This window comes from Miniopterus schreibersii (genome assembly GCF_964146895.1).
Source record: "Miniopterus schreibersii genome assembly, chromosome: 1".
NCBI lineage: Eukaryota > Metazoa > Chordata > Mammalia > Chiroptera > Miniopteridae > Miniopterus > Miniopterus schreibersii.
Window position 1 is genome coordinate 28,248,399 of NC_138101.1, and position 24,892 is coordinate 28,273,290.

At 50.5% G+C, this 24,892-nt stretch overlaps 2 protein-coding genes across 2 annotated transcripts in view; one reads left to right on the top strand and one right to left on the bottom strand.

Annotated features, from left to right (window-relative positions):
• Nucleotides 1–7,814: 7,814 nt before the first annotated feature.
• Nucleotides 7,815–11,615, top strand: RASL11B (RAS like family 11 member B). The gene is made up of 4 exons (XM_081133197.1): nt 7,815–8,138; nt 8,452–8,508; nt 9,376–9,452; nt 10,199–11,615. The coding sequence occupies exons 1-4, from the start codon at nt 7,997–7,999 to the stop codon at nt 10,667–10,669; spliced, it is 747 nt and encodes a 248-aa protein (XP_080989323.1). The 5' UTR covers nt 7,815–7,996; the 3' UTR covers nt 10,670–11,615.
• A 5,388-nt stretch (nt 11,616–17,003) lies between these two features.
• The window catches only part of SCFD2 (sec1 family domain containing 2), a 287,290-nt gene continuing 279,401 nt past the window's right edge, over nt 17,004–24,892 (bottom strand). Inside the window, exon 9 of the mRNA XM_081158799.1 lies at nt 17,004–19,522. Within this exon, the coding sequence (XP_081014925.1) occupies nt 19,430–19,522 (93 nt within the window). The 3' untranslated portion in view covers nt 17,004–19,429. The remainder of the gene's footprint in view (nt 19,523–24,892) is intronic.

A 24,892-nucleotide genomic window follows, 5' to 3' on the forward strand; every position in this document is an offset into this window, starting at 1 on the left:
AGAAGGGAAATGCGTTAACAATGCAAATACCTCGGTGAAATGCCTAAGCTTTCTAGACTGCTGTTACAATGAAAATGTTTCCGGTGGTGACTGAATTTCACGCTGGTTTAAGAAAGGATCCCATCGCCATTTGCATTTTCACCAGCCACGGTAGCTATATGCCTCTGCTAACTTGGGGGCTCCACTTCTGTAATTCACACGATGACCTTTTAGACGCTGCTGAATGGTCTGGGACAGTCGCGCTAATTAGGGTTTAGAAGGTATTGGACGGTTACTATACTTTTGACAGCCAGATGAAGCAATGAGAAGACTATTCTCTCACTTTCCCTGTGATTTGGGGACTTGGGAGTGGGGAGGTGAAGCTTGTTCTTTCCTCATATCCTAGGTGGTTATTTATGCCAAGCTTCTATTTCTTTTTAGCTCAGAACATTATGCTAAGGACCTGAGGCTGGGGGGAGAGGCCTTGCCATCTGTGCAGAAACAAACAAGGACGAGGAGTCCTTAGGTGACTCCTTAGACACCCCCAGGGGAAGTTAGAGGGCAGATAGTAGGTGTGTCCAATGTTCTTAGGAATTTGAGACCCAAGCATTTTGTTAAACAATTGACTCAATTGTCTGAATCTTTCTGAACCGTTTCTGCCGGGGCCCTTATCTCCTGATCACGGCATCTCGTCAAGTATCCCAAGAACCCTCATTCCCAGGGGACCAAGGCTGATTCTTACTTCTCTCTGCTCCTTTGTCTTCTGTAAAATGATGGGTTAGAGACAGAAGGGGCAGATGGACACGTTTGTTGGATTCTTCCCACTGGACAAAAGAACCAGAAGGTTTAAAAGAGCCCAGCGCCGTCCAGCTGCAGTGCTGCTGGGCCTGGCATTGAGCTGAGGGAAGTCCTGGCGATGTCTGTATTAATGATGCAGTCACATTTGTTCCCGACGCTCTGATAGCCTTTGGGGAGACAGGCACTGTAAGTTTTCCTACTCCCAGTAAGCCAGCGGAAATTCACTACTTGTTCCAAGTAATGTTTTGTTTTTAAAATGTTTTTTATTGGTTTTTAGAAAGAGAGGAGGGGGAGAGGGAAACATCGATGTGAGAGGGAAACATTGATCGGTTGCCTCCCACATGCACCCCGACTGGGATCGACTGGGATCAAAACAAACCTGGGCATGTGCCCTGACGGAGAATCAAACCGGCGACCTTTTGGTGCCCAGGACAACACTCAACCAACCGAGCTACGCCGGCCAGGGCCTACGTAGTGTTCAAAATGTGAAATTATCCCGAGTCATTGTTATCAGGCTGCGTATCAAATAGGTGTTCTGTGTTCCCAGAAAAATGACCCGGGGTATTAAGACTCAAATCATTTGAAAGATGAAGAAAATCTCAGATTTTGCCCTGAACAAAAAAGAGAATTCCTTTCACCTTTTCTTGTACCTCCAGTTTATACATTACATTGAAATAGAGGAAGAGAGTGCAGGAGGCCTTCCAGAATAAGAAAGATAAAACCTGAGAGAGCAGCGAGGGGATATAATTGTAGAGCTCTATCCTTCTTTCTCTGGAGTGTGGAAAGGGGGAAATGGGGGCCACCTGCTACCACAGAAACCAACCAAGGTATGCGGGGGGGGGGCATTGCAGGAACGTAAAGATCTTACTTTTTTTCAAAGTTTAAGTGTTCTCTAGTCAATAAGTGATCTTTCTCTTGGCCAAAGGTAGGGGTGTGTGAGAGAGAATCCTTTTTACTTAAATAAGTCCCAATCTGCCTTCCCTACTACTTTGCCCTTTGAACCTAGTGATTCTGGATCCTAGGTCGACGCTCAACCGCTGAGCCACGCCCGGCCGGGCTGAACCTCGGGATTCTGTCTTTTAGCCGAGTGTCTCCTTCAAGGATGGTTGAGAAAAAGAGAACCCTTGAGCCCCCCTGTGCACCAGGCGTAGCTGCCCGCAGTGGAGTGCACAGGCCTGGGAACATCTAGGACACACTGCACAGAGCCACTGGAGGAAAACCCTCTCCTGTGCTAATTTACACCTGCCCCTAGTTCCATACTCAGAGATCTCTTAGAAAATGGGCAGCTCAAAATGAATCCCTGCCCCTCTTTAATCCAATCGCTGTTTCCAAGTCACAGTTTCTTACTCATTTTTAAAATCGAGTATTAAAAATGATTATTACAGGCAGGGGGAGGAGGCACACTTCCTGCGTTTGCTGTTCCTCTGCAATCCCATGTCACAGGCAGCCACCTTCCCCTTTCCCTCGCCAGCCCTTCGGTCCTTTCCAAACTACCACGAAAGGCAAAGGAGCAACGGACCAGGTGTTTGGAAGTCGGCGAGCACAGCAAAGTTTGTCTTTCTGGAAAGAGGCTGCAGGAGGAAAGATGCCAGCTCAGTGCATGTGTGCCGCTGCGGACGGCAGGGATTCCCGTCACTGGAAGGTTCTAGACTAAGTTGGACAATTTCTCAGCAGAGACACTGTAAGAGGGAGATGGACTAGATGTCCTATAACATCCCTATTTTTTAAAAATAGACTATTTTTAGAGCAGTTTTAGATTCACAGCGAAATTTGGCAGAAGATACAGATTTCTCATCCAGCCCCTGGCCCCACACAAGCATAGCTTCCCCCACTGTCAACATCCCCCACTAGAGGGATACATTTGTTTCAACTGAAAAACCTACTGTGACACATCACGGTCACCCAAATTCCATAGTTTACATTAGGGTTTACTCTCGACGTTGTCGATTCTATGGGTTTGGACAATGTATAATGAAACGTATCCACCATTCTATACCATGCAGAGTAGTTTTACTGCTTTCAAACTCTCCTGTGCTTCACCTGCTCACCCCCACCCCTCTGGCAAACACCGATCTTCTGTCTTCTTAGTTTTGCCTTTTCCAGAATGTCGTATAGTTGGAATCACACAGTACGTAGCCTTTTCAGGTTGGCTTCTTTCACTTAATAATATGCACTTAAGCTTCCTCCAGGTCTTTTTGTGGCTGATCATTTCTTTTTAGTGCTGACTGATATTCCATTGCCTGGATGTACTAATATTTTTTCCAATTGTGTGTTTGTTTCTATAGACTGCTGGATAGCACTGACGGGGCAAAGGTGAAATAAACGGGAAGGGACGGCCTGAGAGCTGTGGAGGGACACCGCTGATACCAGGGGACAGTCTCAGAGTGGCTTGTGCAGAGACCACAACTCCACACAAACAGGGTGTGTAAGGGCTTGTTCAGTACACGTGACAGAGATCCAGCTCGAACCCTCTGGATTTAAAAAGTGACTGGCTCCTGTGACTGGTATTTCAAAGGGTAAGTCTGGATTTTCAGGCATGGCTGAAAGCAAGGCCCGAAAAGATGACCTCAGGGTCCTGGCTTTCTCTGCCTCTCGGGTTTGCTTTCTTCTGGGTTGGCTTCATTAGGAGGCAGACTCCCCCAAGAGGTGGCCAACAAGGCTACCTGGAGACGAGGCTCACTTTCCACCAGCTGACTGACACCAGTGTGTTAACATCCCTTTTCCCAGCAAAAATCTCCTCGGACAGCCCTGAATGCCATTGGCTGGCCCTGAGAGAATGCCTGTGGCTCTGGTACCCACGCCTGAAATTAGGAATCGAGATCAACCCACCACTCATCATCACTTGGACAAAGTGAGAATGGGGCAGGGGAGGTTTCCAAAGGAAAATTGGGGTGCTCTTCCTAAAGAATGGAAAAGGGTTCTGAGCAAGTAAAATCCATAGATGCTCCCAGGGCGGACTATAGAAAACAGGGAGAGGTGTTGATACATATTACATGAAAGCAGCAAAAACTGAACAGTTGTCTCAAAGCAATCAAATGAAAAAGAGCCTCGTTATGCTCTTTTATAATTGCAAATTAAATGTCTGGTGGGGCCCTATCTCTCTTTTCTGGGACTTTATGTTCTTTGGGATGCTAGAGAAGCGTGGAGGAAATGGTGGGTTCGCACTCTGCTTTCTTTCCATTTCTAGTGTGTCTTCATGCATGGCAGAAACTAGAAAGCTAAACACATTTCCCAGACTCTTTTGTAGCTAGGGTAATGGATACAAAATAACTTCATAACTAGATGCACTCCCATAAGGTTTGCAAGGCAGAAGCAGGGAGGAGGCCTGCATCTTTCTGAGGCGGGGTTGCTTTTTACTGCCAGGCTCCACTGGGGAGATGCTGGCCCTTCTGCCACCCATCGGGAGCTATCCTGTTCCTTGAATTCATTTCCTCAAGGTGAGCCTTTGCTTTCATTTACAGTCCACAAATATTTACCGAGTACCTACTGTCTACTGGCAAATGCTGAGTCCTCTGCAAACTAGTCCCCCTCCCACCTCCGAAGCCCCTGCTTCATACTCGCACATACACGTGCATGCATGCACACACATGCACACAAAACACAAACCCCTCAGCTGCTCAAGCTTTTACACATTCTTCCTTGGCTCCCACAGTCGGATTTTTAGTCCTACCACGTAATCCTATTGCTCCCGAATTTCCCCCATCAAAGCATTTCCTCACACTCTATTGAAATCGCTCATTCATTTCTCTGTCTCCCATGCTAAGTGTTAACTGCAGTGATGGCAAAGTTTGTCTTGGTTGCCAGCATAGATTGGGGACCCAGCACAGTGCCTGGTATACCCATGGCTCAGACATTCCGTAAATATTTATCGAGTTTATATTCCAGTATACTAAGGAATTCCAGAAACTGGGTTATCTCAGGAAGCTCTCAGATCTAAGATCAGCTGTAAAGATCAGTGGAGGTGATGGAAACTCTGGGTGCTGAGGCAAAGTTAGAAGTTGGTAAAATATTTCTTTCCTTCCCAAGTTTCTCATATTTTAGCACCCCCCAACCTCACTTCTTTTAGCTTAAACAGTAAGAAGGGGAGAGCGAGCGAGAGCAGCAGCATGGCATTGCATCATAGGAGTCGGTTTCACTGTGAACATTCTGGCTATTTCCTATGTTATTTAGCCTTTTCAGATTTGGGCTCTGTCTGTTATATTTGACCTTGGAGGAATTTTTCACCTGAGAGTTTGTTTTCTCATTTATAAAATGGAGTGACCTAGAGATGGCCATCCCTTTTTTGACACTGTTCCCATCTGAAGGTGTGACCTATGTCCCTGCCGCTTGCCCTTTAATTTGGGTGGGCTCCCCTTTGACCAACAGTACATAGCAGAAGTGATGCTATGCCGACTTCCATGCAGGAGCCTTAAAAGACTGGCGGCTCCTGCTTCCTGTCGCAGCATATTCGCTCTAAGGGAAGTCAGCGCCCATGCTGTGAAAGCCTGACTACCGCGCGGAGAGGCCGAGCAGACAGAGAGCGCAGGCTAGTCCCAGACGTCCCGGCATTCCAGCTGGAATGCTGACACCTGCGGGAAGGGGCACCTTGGACGCCCAGCCCAGTGAGGCTGCGGAGGACTCCAGCTGCCATCCGACTGCAACACGAGAGACCCTCCGCGAGAACTGCCCAGCTGAGCACGGTCGCCCCACAGAACTGTGAGCCACTGAGGTTCAGGGTAGTTTACAAAGCAGCGGTAAACGATGCAACTGGAAGCGATGATATCTACCGTGTCACAGGACTGTCAGGAGGGTAAATGAGATTTTTGTATGCTAAATCCCTAGCCCACAGCCTGGAATAAAAGCAGCCTTCAATATCTATCAATTCTCCAGCCCCTTCTCCTTCCCCTTTACTAATTCTATGAATTTCCAAAAAGAGGTAACTCTTAGTGCCACCACTTGGAGGTCAGAGGGGTGGAGGTGGGCTATTTGATAGATGCTTAGCATTCGAAGAGACCCCCTTTCTTTTCTCCTCTTGTTTGGTGCTTTCTTTTCATGCTCTAAGCATAGAGAGATCATTTAGACCTAAAATAAGAATATCAAGTTCAGCCTTTGTGTTTCAGACAGAAAAATCATAGGCTTGGGACAGGCTCATGGTAATAAAAATCAAGCCCCAGAAGCATTTTAGAGTGAAAGCAAAATTCCCCGTGACAATTTTTGTCATATCTGTATGTGAGTGCGTGTGTGTGTGTGTGTAAAGCAGTTAAGCGAAAACTTTAGACTACACAGTTACTTCACCATGTAAGCATGATAGAATTACAGGCTTTTGGGGGGAGGGGTTTAAAAAGTACATGGTTACCTGTAAGTATAGTCTTGCTACGTTTGATTTTATAGCACATCAAAATTTAAAAATTTGATTTAAAACATGCAGAAAGACATGGTTCATATTCTAAATGCTCCCCCCCCTTACTCAAATGGCTCAATTTATTTCATTCTTGTGATCTCCATAGAAGTCGACCTTTTATTATGTGGTGCTAAGAATGCCTGTGTTGCCAGTTATGTTGCCCATCCTAGAAAACCTGCTACCAAGGCGGTCTGAGATTACCTTTCCTCCGCCTTGAATTCCTGAGAACACTGAAACCGAGATGGGCAAGACAACCGGTTCATCGCAGTCTGAACTGGCTCAGCATCATAAATTCCATCAAATACCTGGTCAGTTAAGTCAAGGGTGGAAGAGGGATTAAACCAGATGCCTGACACGTGTAGATAAGAGAGCTGGTTCATAGGTTTACATTTATGGCTGTAGATACAAAGTTACAATGTTTGTCCCCCGGATAAAAGCCTCTGGAGCATTTGGGGGCCCACAAGTTTCGAAGGAGGGTGGGGAGGGAAGGGGATTGGGTGGAGGAGCCAGCCCGGGGGTGACATTTGCAGTCAGTTCCAGCCACAGAGTAATCCTTAGATGGGGAATCCAGCGCCCTGCTGAGGTGCCTCCCCGCGCGGAGCGCGCAAGGGGCTGGCCCGGGACTTCGGGGTCGCGCGCGCGCATCCGCCCGGACATGCACTCACCTTACTAGCCTGCCATTCCTTGTGACCAGAGGGAGGGGGGACCCTTTCTGGTTCTGCCGCCCCGTGTAGCCGGTCTCCAGGCACAGCTGGGGCGGCCGTTTCTTTCCGTTTCAGCCTCGCCGGAGGTGACGGTATGTGAGGCGCCAGAAAGCTCGCTCGGTAATTACGCCTTGATTTGCCCCTGGGAGCGCCCGGCACGCGCCCCGCGGCACCTGTGCACACGGGGGCTCGTCGGAGGGTGGGTGATGCGCCGCCCCGCCGGCCGGAGCCAGAGAACACAGGTCTGCAGACAAATGGGGGACAATATTTTGCTCCAAAATAAAAACTCACATTTTAGGAGAGTGGTTATGGGGTCTTTGTTACTAACTGCCACCGTAGCCAAATCTATAATCCGGATGCCACCCCAGATGCACCCAAGTCGGTGCAATCGCTCCCCGAGTTAATGGGACGGGCAGGGTGCGGGCCGCGGGCCTGGCTCGCGGACCTCGAGAGCTCGCGGCCTCGCCCCCGCCGCCCGCGCGCAGGTTCCCAGCGGGTGGGCGGGGCTGGGGCCGAGAGGTCAGTGGGCTGCGGGCGGTGGCGGGAGGGCGAGTGGGCTGGGCACTGGGGGGAGGGGGGCAGATGCTCTGGGCGTGCTCTAGGGGGACCCGGACCGCGCCCGCCCCCAGGCTGAGCCCCGGCTCCCGCGGCGCCCCCAACCCCTCAGCCACAGCCTCTGCCCCGTGCGGGCGCAGCGGGGCCGCCCTCCCGGCGCCCGCCATTGGCCGAGCCGCGCGCCGCAGCCCGCACGTTGCCCCCGCTCGCGCCCGCTGCCCCACTTCGCCCGCGCCTCACGGGGCCCCGCACAAGCTCCCGGCCCCCCGGGGGCGCGGCGCGCGCAGCTCGGCGCCGGGGGCGGGGCCTCGTGCTGGGCGCCCGGGGATTGGCCCCGGGAGGCAGGGGGCGGGGCCGACCCCGGAGAAAACAGCGCGCGCGCAGCCGGGTGCAGGCGCAGCCCGGAGCCGGAGCCGGAGCCGGTGCGAGCCGCGCGCCGCGTCCCCTCAGGACTCCTTGTGCCGCCGTTTTCTCCGCCGCGCAGCCCTCGGCCGGGTCCTCCCGCCCGCTCCCGCGCGGCGCGAGCCTCCTCCCTCCCGCTGCAGCTCCGGCCCCGCGCGGAGCAGCCGGCGGCGCGGCGATGCGCCTCATTCAGAACATGTGCACCATCGCCGAGTACCCCGCCCCGGGCAGCGCCGCGGCCGCCGACCACTGCCCGGGGGCGGCGGGCCGCCGGCTGGTCAAGATCGCCGTGGTGGGGGCCAGCGGCGTGGGCAAGACCGGTGAGTCCCGGCGCGAGGCTGTCCCCGGGCAGCGGGGCCGGGAGGTGGGGCTGCCCTCGGGACGGACCCTGCCCGGCCCCCGCCCTCAGCGGACGAGGGAAATGGACCCCGAGGCCGGCGCCCTCCCCGGCACCCGCCACAGCCGGCGTACCAGTTTGGGGTTCGGGAGCCCCTGGCGGTGGGCCTGTGGGGGCAGCCCGGCGCGGGGGGGCACGCGTTCCCTCGGCGCCGGCCTCCCGGGCCCGGCGGGCGGGTGCGGGCCAGCCTGACCTCGGCGCGGCGCTGACGCCTCTTCCCTCCTCTCTGGCCGCAGCCCTGGTGGTCCGGTTCCTCACCAAGCGGTTCATCGGCGACTACGAGAGAAACGCAGGTGAGGCGGCGTCGGGGCCGCGCTCGCTCCAGAGGCCCGAGGCCCCGCGTGCAGCCGCGCCCGGGGCTCCCGGTACCTGCGCCGGGCGCCGCCCCAGGCCGGCCGGGCCCCGGGGAGGCCCCGGGCCGGAGCACCCTTTGTTCTGAAGAGCCTCTCCCTTCGCGACACTCCCGCAAAGTCATAACACAGAAAAGATGCCCGCCCCCCCCCCCCCCCCGCCGCCTCTCAGAGGCGACCTTTCAGAGCAGAGGCCGAGGGACAGCAGCCGAGGCCCGACGCGCTCGTTTCTTAACAAAGAGACACGCACACCGGCCCGGGGGCCCCGGGGGAACGGCCGCTTGGGCCCCGGTGGGGCGGCGTCGAGGCTGCGGGCCTGCGGCTCGCCCCTCGGACCCGGGGCACCCACGGGGACGACGCGCGGGAACCGCCCCTGCCTCGAGGCGGAGCCGCTCCCCTCGGGCCGCTTGCATTCCCGGGTGATGCTGGCGGTGCGTCTGCTCACAGTGTGCGCCGACCGAGCCCTTGTATCTGAGCTGAAATATAAACATGTCAGGGAGTGATAAAGTACTAAAATAGAGACCCCACACGTGCTGAGCAAGGAATACGCTAAATATGGGAGCTCTGTTTAAAACGACACCAATCAGTTTCCAAAAACGTGCAAACTTTGCCCTGGTTTTAATAAATCGACTAATGTGGAGTTAAAGTTGTTTCAAAAAAATCGGAATTAAGCCCATTAACTAGGATAAACTATAGCTTATTTTTGTGCATCGGTTCAGGTTATATTTTCTAAGTAAAAAAAAAAATCCCCAATGTTTTTAAAGTTGTACAAGGAGGGTGAACATAAGTGTTTTTTTTATGCCTTGATAGGTAATCTCTACACCAGACAAGTCCAAATAGAAGGTGAAACCCTGGCTATTCAGGTTCAAGACACTCCCGGCATTCAGGTAAGGTGGGTGACTAGGTTGATGGGGAGCCTACTTGACTGTAGAACTGTTCAGTTCTCAAAATAGGAAGGAGAGACATTTGGGGAGTCAGGTGGAGCCTTTTACATGTTTGACACTTTACATGTTCTGCCTGGCTGTTGGTCAGTCTGAACCTGGCTTAATTTGGGAGATTTGGCAGAGGGGCAGAAATCTTCTCTTAGGAGGATTCTACCCAGCAGGAAACACCAAACCAAATACACTTGGAATTGGCAGTTTCCTTTCTTTACATTTCTGTTTTACCATTAAAAATAAAAATCTAGGTATAGTCTCCAAATACTTGGAATCACTTTTTATTGTGGAAAGTTACTCTATAGACAAAAGAGCCATGCTAGTGTGTGTGTGTGTGTTTTCCCTCTTGAACTGGGCAGTTATCCAGGTTTAAATGCTTCCAGCTCCTATCTTTACTTCCCAGACTTACTGTCTAGCCAGTTAATTTCCCATTTTATGCAACTACAAAGTCTCCCTGCATGGAGTTCTCTGCAGGTCAATTTTCCACTTGAGTGTGGTGAGCTGCACTGTTATTTATTCCAACTCTATGCAGCTGGATCAACATATTGTCAAGAAAGCTGAAGTGTGCGGGGATATAACTTGTTTATGGCCTGCGACCTGGCATTGCTGTCAAGGGCTCTTTTGAATTCTCTATCCAGCCAAGCCAGGGCTCTTTTCCGCACTCGCCACTCACCTTGCCATCACCCCTCTCTTTCCAGGTCCACGAGAACGGCTTGAGCTGCAATGAACAGCTGAATAGGTGCATTCGCTGGGCAGATGCTGTGGTGATCGTTTTCTCCATCACCGACTACAAGAGCTATGAACTCACTGGCCAGCTCCACCAGCACGTCCAGCAGCTCCACCTGGGCACCCGGCTGCCCGTGGTGGTCGTGGCTAACAAAGCTGACCTGCTGCACATCAAGCAGGTGGACCCTCAGCTTGGACTACAGCTGGCCGGCATGCTGGGCTGCTCGTTCTATGAAGTGTCCGTCAGCGAAAATTACAATGATGTCTACAACGCTTTCCACGTGCTGTGCAAAGAAGTGAGCCACAAACAGCCGCCGAGCAGCACGCCAGAGAAGCGAAGAACATCCCTCATCCCCAGGCCCAAGTCGCCCAACATGCAGGACCTGAAGAGGAGGTTCAAGCAGGCCCTTTCTGCTAAAGTGAGGACTGTCACCTCCGTCTGAAGCAGAGGCACTCGGGGGGCTTTGCTCTTCCCAGGAAGAGTCTGTGGTTCTTCCGGTGCGGGCACGTTGAATGCTGGCAGTAATTCATGGTTCCAGAAGGGGCTGGAGCAGGGAGGCCAGGAGGGCCTGTGGAACTGGTGCCGAAAAGGAAGCACTGTTCCGAGCAGGGGACAGAACTGATGAGGCTTGGACGAGTCCACGGAGCCACTCTCGGAATATGTGAAATGTACTCCAAGTCTTTTCCTGTGGAGGGGGAGGGGCACAATCGCTCCGGATTTTGTCCTTAACTACCTTGTAAATGATGGTCAGTTGTAGTTTCACCAAATATATTGATGTGATTTACAGTGGGAATGAAAGAATAGATTCAGCTCTCACAGGCTTTCCTTTTTTCCTTCTACCTTCTTTCTTCCCCTGCCCCCCAAGGAAGATTTGCATCTCTGGAACACGGTTCCTTACAGAATGCCTTTCTAACCTGAAGGGTACCTGGATTTCTTTTTAAAGAACAAAGACGAAAATATTTCCCCATCCCCCCAAAAAGGGTGGAGTTTATGGGCCAAAATGTGTACCCAGACATCTGTAAGTTTATATGCCCTGACACGGGGAGGCTGCTGAGTTGGGCCTGTGTCGAGTGGCTGCGAACTCAAACTCTTCAGCCCCAAACTTTGAGTGGTTGTGAGACTGTATACTTTTTTAAAAAAACAAACCTCTTGCATCAGGTACAGGAAAAAAACGTGTCCATTGAACTTGGTGTGATTTGTGTAAATGGCTCATGGCAATGACATTGGGCAGCTTCCCTGGCCTAGCTGAGCCATGGCTTAAATACCAAAATATACAGCGAGTGAACAGATGCACAAATCCCCTACACAGATGCACTTTAAAGCCACTCATGCTTTGGCTTAAATTGTAATTAATTTATTTTGTGTAAAATAAATCTCCTTTTAAAAGAGCAGACATCTGACTTGGTCTTTATTGAGACACTCACCGTTGTCCTTCAGACAAAGAATTACTTAGTATCTTGGGTATGTCGAGGTAGGCATTATGCCTTCCAAGGGTTATGTCTTAAATGTCCCAACCAAAGAGGTGCATTCTGCTATTACCACTTCCCAGATGAGGAAACAGGCTTACAAACAAGTTACACACCTTGTCAGAGGTCACAGCCTGTGTGTGTTGTAAACTGTAATTTGTTAATTTATATTCAAGAATAGCATATTCCTATTACTTTCCTTCAAGATCCTCTAGGTAAACCAGGTGCGTCTGGCAATATGTTTTATGCCATGAAGACATCTCAGCTAAGCCTTGAAGATACTAACGCTTCTACACAAGATTACTGCTCCATACATGCTTGATTTGGCAAATCTCTTTTTTTGGGTACACTGCTTTCAAAAAGTGCACTTTGTTCTCATTGTAGAAGCTTGGAGCCATTGACCTGGGCCATTCAGTAGCTCCTCTAGCTCCTGACACAAGAGTATGTGCTAAAACTGCCAGGCCACTCATCTGTGTCCATCTGGGCAACATCACACAAGCTAAGTGAGCCACCATCTTTGTGGGCAAATAATCACACCTTATGTTTGAGTAGTGCTCTCACATCCCTGATCTCTTTCATTCCTCCAGAGAGCCCTGTGAGGAGGGTGCAGGCGGAAATACTATGTTACAGATGAGAAAAACAGGCTCTGAGCTTTGAGTGATGTCCTCAAATTCACACAGAGGACCTGAATCAGTGTCTTCGGACTAAATTGTAAACTTAAAAATAAGAAGGCCTTTTAAATTGGAAGGCAAGTGAGTGTTTATTTGAGCTTTCCTGTTTCAATTAGGAGACAAAGGCAACGGGTGTTTATGAGAAAGGGAAGGGGAACAATTACATCAATAGAGGAAGGCATTTTTCTATTGGTGCAGATAACATTGTGATGTTAATTCTAAACAATGTATTTAATTTTCAGCCCTGTAATCATCATCTTGTTATCTTTATCCAAAGGTCGTTTTGCTCTGTTTTTAACATTCCAAGGTTTGAGGTATAAGATATGCAAGGCAATTTCTTGGGCAGGGCAGCTCCGGCTCCATTTTAGAGCGGCTCCGTTTATATTACTGTTTGCAACATTCAGTGTTCTTATTTCTTTATAAGATTTCATATATGAGATACTGTTGCAAATGCAGGGCCATGGGACAAGGGAAGCATCCAAAATGAATAGTTATTGAAGGCTTACTATGGTATGCTGCCAGACTTTTAAAGCTCTTTTCTCCCGGGGTTAACACCCTGACTGCTCTTGACAGGGCTTTTGGTGACGCCCAAATCTTACCTTATATGAAGGGCAATTTTTTATACTTCAAGCCTAACTTAACCTCGGAGAAGGGCGTGTGTATTGGGGGCAGGGAGGGCAGTCACAAGTATCTCCAACTAGCTTCTGCTCACTTTTATTTCTGTTCATTCTACGTGGTCCAGTGAGTGAGAGGTTAATCTTTGTAACCCTAACAATGGTCTCCTACCCCTGTCCTGGAACTAAAGATAGAGAATTTTCCTGCGGGCTTTATCTTGCAGAGGTGCTGAGCAGAGCTGCATTCCGCTTTCTGCTGGCCCGCGGCCCCTTCCCCCCTCCTCCCCACCTGTTCCCTGGTGTGAAGGCCCCCAGCAGACCTCTCCCACTCCCCTGCTGAGCTGAGAGCTGCACCTCCCTGCGCTTGACGGTGACCCCTCACTTCCCACTGCGCTGGACTCAGTTTCCCACACTTCACCTTAGAAGTTCACGCTGGAAGGAGCCTGAAAGCTCTATTCCATCCAGAGGGACGGAGTGGTTTAAGGCCAGAGAGAAAGAGAGACATGGAGAGCGGGAAACCACCCAAGCCCCAGTTCTGCCCAGTCTCAGGAGGACATGACTATTTATAGTGCTAGAATACACTGTTTTCTTCTCATGAATTTTAGCTTCATATTTCATTACCTTGGCTCCTCGCATTATTAGTATCTCTTAATCCCTGTTTGTCTGCTTTTAAATTTCTTTTTTCTTAATTTTTAAGATTCCTTTCATCAGTCCCTTAGACATTTTATAGACATAATTCTTACAATGGACTATGAAGTGGTTATTTCTCCCATTTTACAGAAAAGGCAATTGAGGGCCACAAAGTATACAAGACGGGCCGAAATCCCGTGGCCAGACAATGGCTGGGTGTGGGTTTAGACGCAGCTTTGCTCCCAGCCTGTGTTCTGTAGCCTTCCCTTGGCACACAGGAGGTATTCAAAGTGTTTTCAAATGTCTGAACGATGACCATCAGCACTGAGGGACACCCTCTCCTGCCTGGGAGGGGAATGGGAAGGGGAAGGGAGGGAGGGATGTACATGTGTGCGGGGATGGGAGGGCAGGGGAGTGGAGAAAGGAAAGGAATTAGAACTTATTGAGCATTTACAATGTGCCATATTATACATTATCTCTGATCTTTTGAAGAATCCTGTGAGAAAGGTAATACTACCACTTCCATTTCAAAGATGAGAAAACTGAGGCTTGGAGAGATTAAATTACCTGCTTAGGGCCACATAGGTAGTAACAATGACTGTTTCTACATTTTGAAAACATATGTGCCAAGCACCGTGTGCAGTTTCTCCACACCAACCCCACGCTCCATGTTAGTCCCTCCACAGATCCTGGGAGGGAGGCTCAGAACTCAGTAGCTGGTGCAGCTTTGAAGTGGTAGGTTCAGGATTCTGCGCCCCCCCAGGTCTGTCTGATGCCACAGCCCAGACCCAAGCAGCTGGCCACAGCCTCCCCTCTCTGCTCCTCTCAGCAAATCCCCCTGGAACTCTCCTCTTTGTCTTCACACACTGGCCCTCCCTGCCCTGGCCCACATTCCCTGTGCTGCTTTTCTCAATCTCCCTGCTGGTACTAGGAGCCTGTGGCTCCTCCCTGGCCCAGGCCGCCTGGCTGCCCAGCCACATCTGCTATTGCCATCAGCCGGCTGCTCGCAGGCCTCCTGTCCCAGCTCAGTAATAAAGACGTCCAGGCAGGGGCGGGGGCCCAGCCCACAGCCCACAGCCCGTCTGCTTCAGAACCGGATCCTTGTCTGTCCTGATGTCTGGCTTTCGAGTTTTCTCCCAGCTGCAAATCAAAACCATTCGGAACACTTTGTTGCCTGCGTGGCTGGCGTGGAGCTGGCTAAACTGTCCCTCCCTCCTGGCCCCTCTCCCCACCCAGCATCCAGCATCGAGCCTCGAGCATCGCCCACCCAGCTAGCCCCTAGCTATGGGTGTATTTACAGTGAGCCCTTCATCCTGGTGAAAAGTGGGATTTCAACATTCACCTTACATTCCAAAGAAGAAGAAACCCAATGTGTTTTCCGGACAAATGAACAAGCTTGTGGCAATTCCCTCAAAACTGAGCAGTTGGGCAACTAACTCCTGGTTCTGCCTCTGCCTCGGGAGTCTGCCCGTGAGTCAAGGCAGGGCTCTCGGGGGATGGCTCAGAGGGAACTGTAGGGCTTTCTTTACTACAATAAATAACCCAGGAACACTGGTGTTTTCTGCACCCCCTTTAGAGTCTAAAGAGAGAAGTTTCCAGCAAGTTCTTATTGTTCCCATTACCCTAACTTGGTGAGAAGGGAACAGGATTAGGGTTATTACTGATGTGGCAAGCTCCCAGCCCCCTCCCTTCTCAAATACCCTCCATCATCTGGTTTTGTCTTTTAAAATTCCTTTTAAAATAGAGATGGAGTTTCTTAATGTTCCTTGGGCAGGGACAGCAGACAGCGTTTGTAACGCTGAATTATTTGTTGTTGAGATTCTGTTTCTGGTAACCAGGGTAAAATAAATAATAGTGGTCTTGGGGAAGCTTGATGGAATTCTTTGTTATTGGAATGACATTGCAAAGGAGGGGCCCTGGTGTAAATAGAGCACTTTCCGTAGGCCCTGGCCCTGGGGGACAGCCCTTGGCTGCCGCAGCTCCCCAGCACGCCCACTCTGCTGTGCCCACTATGTTTGTGGGGCAGAAGGTGGGTTTACAAACGTGCAAGTCAGATGCTATGGAGGATTTACACCTCTGTCAATTGTGCTTAAGGACTGGCCTGCAGGCTCCTGCAGGTCTGCATTTGCATGTGCCGGTTTTGGCTCTGGCCAGCCCGAGTTCAGGCCCGGAGAGGACAGCCCCGCATTACCACTCAGCTCGGCTTCTGAGGCCACCTGGGGGCGGGAAACCCCTCAGAGCTGGTACATCCCGAGGAGGCTCAAATGCTCAGCCGCGGCGTCATTCTCAGCGTCCACGCGGCTACTTCGTGGCGAACATTAGAGAGGGAGAAGGTTCTGGAGACACGGGCCTCCCATGAACAAGTGTCACTTACTGCGATAATGGTGACGGACATGCTCTCAGCCAGCTTGCATGGGCCACGTTCTCAGTGCTTTACAAGTTTAATCCTTTGAATTCTCACAGCAGCCGGCTGCAGTGGGTCCCATCATTGTCACGGAGACCGGAGGTAAAGTCCTGTGTGGAGAGGCTGGGACCAGGCCCTGCTCCTGGCCTCGGGGCCTCGCACTCTCCCTCATGACTCTCCTGTTGAGACCTTGGCGTTTTGTGAGCTGTCTTCCTTGGTGTCCTCAGCAGTAAGTACCCACATTCCTTGGTGTTGGGTGCCAGCCGCTGTTAGGGACGGCTCCCCTCTACAGTAACCCTCTCACGAGGTAGGTACCATTCATTATTACCTGGGTTTCAGAGATGGAGGCCCTGAGGCTTGGAGAGACCCACCCTGTCCTGAGAGGCAGAGCTGAGACTGGAACCCAGAGGCGACTTTGGAGCTCAGTTCTAATCACTGCTCCTCCGCAGGGGGCCAAGAGCAGGAGAGGGCTCAGGAGGCTCTGCCCAGGGCCAGGGGGCTACTTCCTGAGCCCCCTCTTCTTCCTTATGTGGTGAAGGCTCTTTGCAGGATTCATACCAACTTTCCATTACATCCCTGCTTTAAAATATTTTTTAAAAAATCCTCACCTGAGGATATGTTTTTATTGATTTTAGAGAGGGGGAAGGGAGGGAGGGAGAGAAACATTAATTGGTATGAGCCCCAACGAGGGATCGAACCTGCAACCTAGGTATGTGCCCTGACTGGGAACTGAACCTGCCACCTTCTGGTTTATGGGACGGTGCTCCAACCAACCGAGCCGCCCGGCCAGGGCCATTACGCTCCTGTTTTAACTGGAGAAGCAGCGCTCTGCCCTGTGCCTCCTACCTTCTTATTCAAACCAAACTCTGGTCACCACAGACTCCTTCCCCTCACCTTTCCTCCAAAGCCTTCCACTACCTGGGGGCTTGCCTCGCTCTGCCCTCCCACCAGCGACCAGAGAGACGGAAAAGATGACGATAAACCAGGCTTTGGCACTGCCCTCCACCACTCGGGGACGGCCTTTATTTAATATAGTACTGAGAGCATTCCTGGGACGTAGTCACTGCCTAATGGTACCACTTACAGCCAGGGACTTCTACCTTTTATCATCTCAGATTAGAAGCTTTTGAATGTTCTTGTTGAAAAGAAAAAATTAGTTTGCAAAAATGCATTAAAGCCACAAAAGTGATACACAAATACACATTTGCTGTGAAAAATATTTGAACAACACAGAAGTACATCAAGAGCAAGACCCCAGTGCTGACGGCAGCTTGGTTCATAACAGCGAAGACCTGGAAACAACCCAAGTGTTCGCAGTAAATGGATAAACAAACTGTCCTACACCCGTACGGTGGAACACCATTCATCAGCATGGATGACTCTCAAAAACATTTTGCTGAGTGAAAGAGCCAGACACAAGAGTACAAACTGTATGAGTCCGTTTTTATACAATTCTAGAAAAGGCAAAACTAATACATGCTTTTAGAAAGCAAACCCGTGTTTGCCTGGGGCTAGAGGCAGGTGAGGAAAACTGACTGTAACGGGGCACAAGGGCATATTTAGAGGCGGCGGGAAGGTCCTGTTTCTTGATTATGGTGACAGTGACATGGGTATACACATGTATTAAGACTCATGGGCCTGTGCATTTCAAACAAGACCATTTTCACTGTATGCAAATTATAGATTAAAAAATTTTTTTTGTATCAAAAACAAACAATAGGATTATGAGCTGCAGAGTAAGCTATAATTAAATAGCTATTAAATAAGAACAAATATTTGAACATATGAAAAAAAGAAGAGCAAGACTCCTCCCTTAGCCTTCTCATGCTATACTCCTTCCCAGAGGTAGCCACTTGTTAGCAGTTTGGTTTTTATATTTCCAAAAAGTTAGTTTTGCAGATAGACATATGGTTTAAAACTTAACCTTGAGAGGATACTCACGCAGGGCCCGATCTGCAGGAGAAGCACCCTGTGGCTTCTTCTGCGAGAGCCGCGGGGTCAGGACGCCTCTGGCTCATTCACCACCAGGGCCGGAAGCCAGCAGAGTGCCTGGGCCTGCCAGGCGCTCAAGGGATATCTGGGGATGAATGGAATGGCTGATGAATGAATGCAGATTCGAGACACATAGCAGGGTCCTTAATTTTTATTTTATTTTAGAAAATAGTGACTTCGCTATTTTCTTATTCAAACTTCTAGATTAGCTAAATGAAAGGAGCATCTGAGGTCTCCATTACCGAGCACCATGAAAGAACTGGTATCAGGTGGAAAACATTTTTTGACAAAAAAAAATGTCCAGTGTCTGTAAAACCTGCTTTGATTACGTCTCAGAATGATTTCCCACTTCACAGTTTTTTTCATAAAACCAGTGTTTTGTAGAGAATTAAAATGGAGACACGTGTTTTGATTTGTATTTTATTTCCTCCACCTGTTTAATCCACTCTGGACACTGTTTCAGCTTTGTCTTTTTATTACAAACACCTTTTAGAGATGCTAGAAGTTTCCATCAACTGCACACCTACAAATGTCTGATTTAATTTTTGCCAGAATTCTTACATAATTTCACTAGGTGGATTCTAGGTGTTTCTTCTACGGCCAGAAGGAAAATTTAGACTTATAGAAAAGAAAGCTTTATATTTCAATAGAAGCTAAATCACAAAAGTCAGAGGGGTTGGGGTTCAAAAGGAGACTCCCTGGGACCAGATATCTTTATGGGGCCTTCCTCTGGGTGGGGAGGGGACCTTTTACAGGCAGACAGCCCTCCAATCAGCCTCTCTCCCACTAGGTTCCCAGTAGGCTGGCGGCCCTGCCGGGCACTGCAGGCTGGGACAATGCAGCCTTTTGTCATGGAGGCTGATTCACAACCAGAGCAGCCTTGGCCCATCCCCTCTCCTTTCCTCCCCTCTGCAAAAATGTCTCAGATCAAGAGAGAAACAAAGCCTCAGATCCTTTTTGCAAGGTTCCTTCCTCAGTAATATAATCTTAAGGGGGGAAAACAAAACTTTCCTCATATTTATAATTCTAAAGCATGTCTTAAATTCTTTTTGTGCATCTGCGGATCAAAGGGCTTGTCATCTACCAATACTCACCAACAGGCATTTATTTAGAATTACTGACCTTGCAGGTGGAATCAGGAAGATGACAAATACAGGATTAAGAATAAATGGGAATTAGTGTGAATTAGGCCAGCTGAAAGACAGCCAGCACCTTTAGGAGAATGAAAAATAATTTCTTTTTTTAAAGAATCACAGGAATCCAAGCAAACTACTTTGCTGCATGGTTCTCAAGGCCTTGGGACAGAATTCAGTCTTACTGACATATAGTACCAGGGACACTGGATTTGGAGGCATGTGTTGAATGGTAAGAGGTGATGGTATTGGTGTTTCCATCTTGGGTCAGTCTCATCCTCTTAGGAGGTGCTCAGAAGCTGAGGTCTGGATGCAGCCGATCAGTTGCAAATAACAGCTCAGGCATGTCGAGTGGCTTCAGGAGTCGTGTGGACAGAACGATTACCTAACAACAGGAGGGGCAAACACACCACAATTAGGGAAGTCAATCTTGGGTTATTCGATGATAAGAAATAAAATGCAACACATTTCTTTTGGGGGGAGGCATGGAGTGGATGCTGTGGAGAAAAAGCCAGAGGCGGCAGCTTGGATGCCACGGCGTGCCAGTGTTCTGGGTGGAAAGGTGGTCCGTGGACAGCAGGACTGTCTGCAACCTTTACCCAGTGGGCACCGAGAATGGCCGAGCCCAGCCCCTCCTTTCTGCTGAATTGGATTGGATCAGACTGTTGCTTTGTGATCCTGTAATTTGACCTTGAGGTAGAGGTTTCTCCCTCCTTCAGGGAGCCTGAGAAGGCACAGCCAAGAGGTAAATGCTGTTGTGGGTGATGATGATGATGATGATGGTATTAATTTCCTAGTACTCCAAACTGGGTGGCTTAAATAACAAATTTACTCTCATAGTTCAGGAGGCCGGAAGACCAAGATCAAGGTGTTGGTGGCATGACTGGTTCCTTCTAAAGGTTCTGAGGGGGCTGCTCCTGCTTCCCTCTTAGCCTCCCCCTGTCTCCACACTGCCTTTCCTGTCTCTGTGTTCAGATCCCCCCTTTATATTAGGACACAATCATGGAGTCACCCTAATGACCTCATCTTAATTTGATCACCCACGAAGACCCATTTCCAAATAAGGTCATGTTCACAGGTACGAGGGGCTCGGACTTCAACATCTTCCGGGGCAGAGGGACACAACGTGACCCGCAGCAACGATGCAATGACGATGTCAGCTCATGCGCATCGGTGCTTACGACGTGCCAGCACTGAGGACGATCTCACTTAGTAACAGCCATTTGACCTTCATAACAACCCTATGAAATAGGTTCGTGTATTAGTCTTAGTTTGCAGGTGAGGAAAATAAAGTACAGGAAGGTAAAGAAACTTGCCCGAAGACACACAGAGCGGTAACGTCAGGGTTCCGGCCCAGGCCGGCTGGCTCCAGCACCCAAGTGTCTGCTGGCCGCTTCTTCATGTCAGGGCTCTGGGCAAGGCTGCTTACTCCCCTGGTCCGCAGGGACCTTCAGGCCCCTCTGGCCTGTCATTCCTGCTTCCCTCATCTGGGCCTTTCCTCGGGGCAGCTCTGTCTCTGCCGCACAGGCGAGCTCGTTCCCCAGGGCTGGCTTGGGGTTGGGGTGTGCTTCGTGAGAGCTGGTGAGGTTTTGCACAGGCAGGTATTGACTGCTCACTAGGTGAGAAGGTGACTATGGGAAATGGGGAAGGAGGTGCTAGAATCAGAATCCCACAGCCCAGCCCCCGAGTGGAGACAGCTGCAAGGCGAGCAGCAGGACCTGTGTCACGGGCCATGCTGCCTGGCTGTGCCTCTTGGGACAGTGAAAGTGGGCACTGCACACTTCACTATCTCCCCCCCCACCCCCTGAAGCTGTCCCAGGTGGGCCAAACCAATGAACTAATGCCCATGTCCCAGCTCCTGGGTCAAAACCAGAGTCCACATGCCCCACTGTGGAGGAAAAGCAGACTGGGATGAAATCAAGGTTGGAAAGGAGAGAAAGAAGCACTTTATAACTTTCTTGTTGATTTAAAAAAAAAAGAGGGTTATTAAAATTTTTTCTCTTTATAACAAAAATTAGAAGCAGCTATTTTACTTTTCCTTGAAAGGGAATTATTTAAAAAAATATATGGTTAAAAGTCAGCCCAGTCATGTTTTTGGCAGGAAAAAAATACAAAAAATTCAACCTGTAACAATGATGTAATGATGATGTCAGTTAATAAGCATCAGTTCTTATGATTTGCGAACACTGAGGACGATCTCATTTAATAATAGCCATTTAACCTTCATAATAAGCCTATGAAATAGGTCCGTTGTGTATTTCACACTTTTCCTTGAATGGCACATGATGAGAGCTTGAGGGCAGGGAGTGAATATTAGCACCCCTATCACTCACACATGGTGTAGGCACCATGGGCACATGTGGCTCTGGAGAGGGCCTCTATTCACTCCTTGGGGTCTTCGAACTTAACAGCTGGTCAAGAATGGTGGCTCCCTCCCCAGACCCCACAGAGCCCAGCTGCACTGCTGATTGGCTGTGCCCTGGGGAAAGTCACTCCATTGGAGCCTCAACTTCTCTGTCCCAGAAGGAAAACAACAGTCCCAAGCTCACAGAGCTGCACAAAGCTTACTACACAAGGTCAAGTGTGCAGACCACAGGAGGCGCTCAGCAGTCCTGAGCTGCTATTTCATTGAGGCTTTGTGGGGTCATAGGCCTCCTTATGAATCGTATGAAAGCTAAGAACTCTAGAAAAATATGCATATGTTCATACACACAAGATTCCGAATATGGTTTCAGGTGAGGTTTGTGGACAACTAGGATTCAAGTTAAGAAACACTCCTGCCCTGTGACTTGCTGGTCCCCACCACCCCCGCCAGCCTCTGTGGTCCTTAGTTGCAGTGCTGAGACAGCAGATCCTCCCTGGCTGAGGTGAGGGCAAATGTAAAGGCTAGACTGAGTCCTTCAGGATGCTTAAGTCTTGGAAGGATTAAGGGACTTGGAGAGGAAAGGCTGCCAACTCAGTTGACGTTGACCCCTCTAGAGCAATGACGACTGAGCCCAGGGAATCCGTCACTCTCAGGCTGTGTGCTGGGCTTCCAGCCATGCTGACAGAGACTCTGGGTTTGTACCTTCCACTGAGCTGGAACCAAAATGAGGCCCCTCACATCTAAACAGTCAGGTAGTTACACAGCATGTGGGCTGAACCAGAGGGTGTCTGGGGCCTGCCCTGTGGAGGGCTGATGAGAAACAGATGGAAAACAGAGGCAGCATGGGAAGTAAGGTGGGGGGTTGTGGAGGAGGGAGAAAGCAGTGCTGAGACCAAGGACTCCTGCGGACAGTAGAGTGGTTAAGAGCACAGGCTTAGGAGTGTCCATGCGGAGCTGGACCCCCAGACAGATGGCTCTGGAGAAATTGCTTTACCACCCTGGGACTCAATGTCCTGGTCTGTAAAGTGGGAACAGTGACGTCCACGTCACATGATTATTATGAGGATCAAATGTGAGCATATATGTAAAATATTTAGCCCGATGACAGGCTCTGGGGGCTGAAAATGGCAGCTGCTGTTACCATTCTCGCCCTCTACTCGGCTCCTAGCAGCCAGCGGGGCTGGGGCAGCGAGGCAGAGCCATCCTGCCCAATCGTCAATCTGATCCTGTTACTCGGGCTTAAAATCCTTGCCGCCTCCTCCCACCGCCTCCCCCCTGCCCCTTGAGAAGCCCCCACCTCTTAGAGAGCATTTCGGGACTGAGAGTGGTGGCCCCTCAGCACTCCACACCCAGCCCTTTGCCACCAGCCCCCCACCCTCAGTGCAACATTCTAGCCACCCTCAACTACTTTCAGCTCCACAGCGGGGACTTTGGAGACGCTCTTCATCTAGAGCATGAGTTCCCTCATTCTTTGTTGTTGTTGCTAATCCTTACCTGAGGATATTTTCCCCCCATTGATTTTAGAAAGCGGGAAGGGGGGGCGGGGGACGACACATCTATGTGAGAGACACAACAATTGGTTGCCTCCTGCACGTGCCCTGACCTGGGCCGGGGATTGAACCTGCAACCCAGGTATGTGCCCTTGATGGGGAATTGAATGCTGGACCCTTTGGTGCATGGGCCAATGCTCTAACCACTGAGCACATGGGCCAGGGCAGGTCCTGTAATGAGTCAGTGAATGATTAAATGAGTGAATGAAAACAATAAAACAACGAAGGCAGCGGTGAGTTTAGCCACGGTTGGCAGGAGCTTTCCCTAGTAAACGACAGCTCTGGGTAAATTTGTTTCAAATCAATTTAACTAAAAGCCTGTCTGTCTATAATTCCCGTTCTGAAACACAAGCAGGATCGCACTGCTAATGTTCCATTTCCCGTGTAACAGCTGTTGGCCCTTGAGCATTTTCATGTCTGAGGCATCTTTTGGTCTTCGGATTGCTTTTGAATTTTTTCAGAGTTTTTTGGTTTTTGTTTTCAGTCCATGTAACTAATGGCATTTCTGCATTACTTGGCTAAAATAGTCCTTAAAATTATTTTAAAAAAAGCAAATGGGGAAAAAAATAGGCACTCAAAAATGATAAAGAAAGAGCTTAAGAGAGTCTGAACCGGGCCTGTGAGATAGTAAATGTAAATTTTATAAACGCAGTAATCAAATGTGAGATATTAGGCAAATTGAGTGCTAGAGAATTCCTTTCAGAGAATTGGCTTTTCCCAGGCAACCGCAGGCACTGATGGAAACTGCATCTGTGAGGGGGTGGGGGAGGACACCAGGGTTCCCCGAGATCCTCAGAACGGAGCCCTTAAAGTAGCCTTGGGCTCCAGAATGGCACTGGCTCAGGAGAAAACAAGCTGGAGGCGTGGGTCACAGCTGCATCCGCCGCCTCCCACAACCACATGAAAATTACAACTAAAATACAGAACCACTGTCACTCAGAACCTCCTGAAATCTGGCTGAACAGAAGCCCCACAACCAGGGAACTGAGGAAGCACCGAGACCAGCCGGAGGGGCGGAGGCGCGGGTGGATCGGGGCTGAATTGGACACACGGCCACAGGCCCACACCCGGTGCCGTGGGTTAAACCCGGGAGGGCATCTCAGCGGTGGAGGTTTCCCGGAGGAGTGAGGGGTCCCAGCCCCACAGCAGGCCCCCAGCCCAGGGCTTCAGGGCCGGGAAGAGACGTCCCCACAACTCCGGGCTGTGAAACCAGCGGGGACTGTCCCTGAGGGTCACAGAGGCTGCGGGAGCCCCAGCAGCTCCTCTTAAAGGCCCGGGCACGGACTCACTCGGACGCGCTCCCTGAGCCCAGCGCCGGGCAGCAGCCTGAAAGGACCCGGGACACTCGGGGGGGAACTAACCTGCCTGAGATCCGGGCGAGAGGCGGAGGGGCGGCTTCCTCCCAGGCAGAAGGGCTGGTGGAGGCCATGGCTCCCTTCTCGAGTCCTCCCCGCACACAGCCCGCAGGCAGGTGCAATGTTTGAATCGCCAGCACCTGACTCACACCTTTGGCCCTGCCCCGTGATTCCCGGAGGCCCCCCCACCTGCAGGCTCATCCAGGCCATTTCCAGGGGCTTTTCTGTGCAAGTGGCCTCTCGAGCCCCAAGCTTAGGACTTTCCTAAAATCTCTCAAACAAGCAGCAGCGGGCCCCATACGGCTTGATAAGGGGCCCCAGGCCTGGCACTAGCGGCAGCCTGCATTGGTTCATAGCGTGGCCTCTCCTGGATAATGCCAAGCCCAGCACAAGTAGCAGCCAATTACAGTTTGCGTGTAGCTCATGCAGGGTGGCCCTGGGCAAGGCACTGGCATAGGCTGACTTTGCACCTCCCGGGAGGCCCC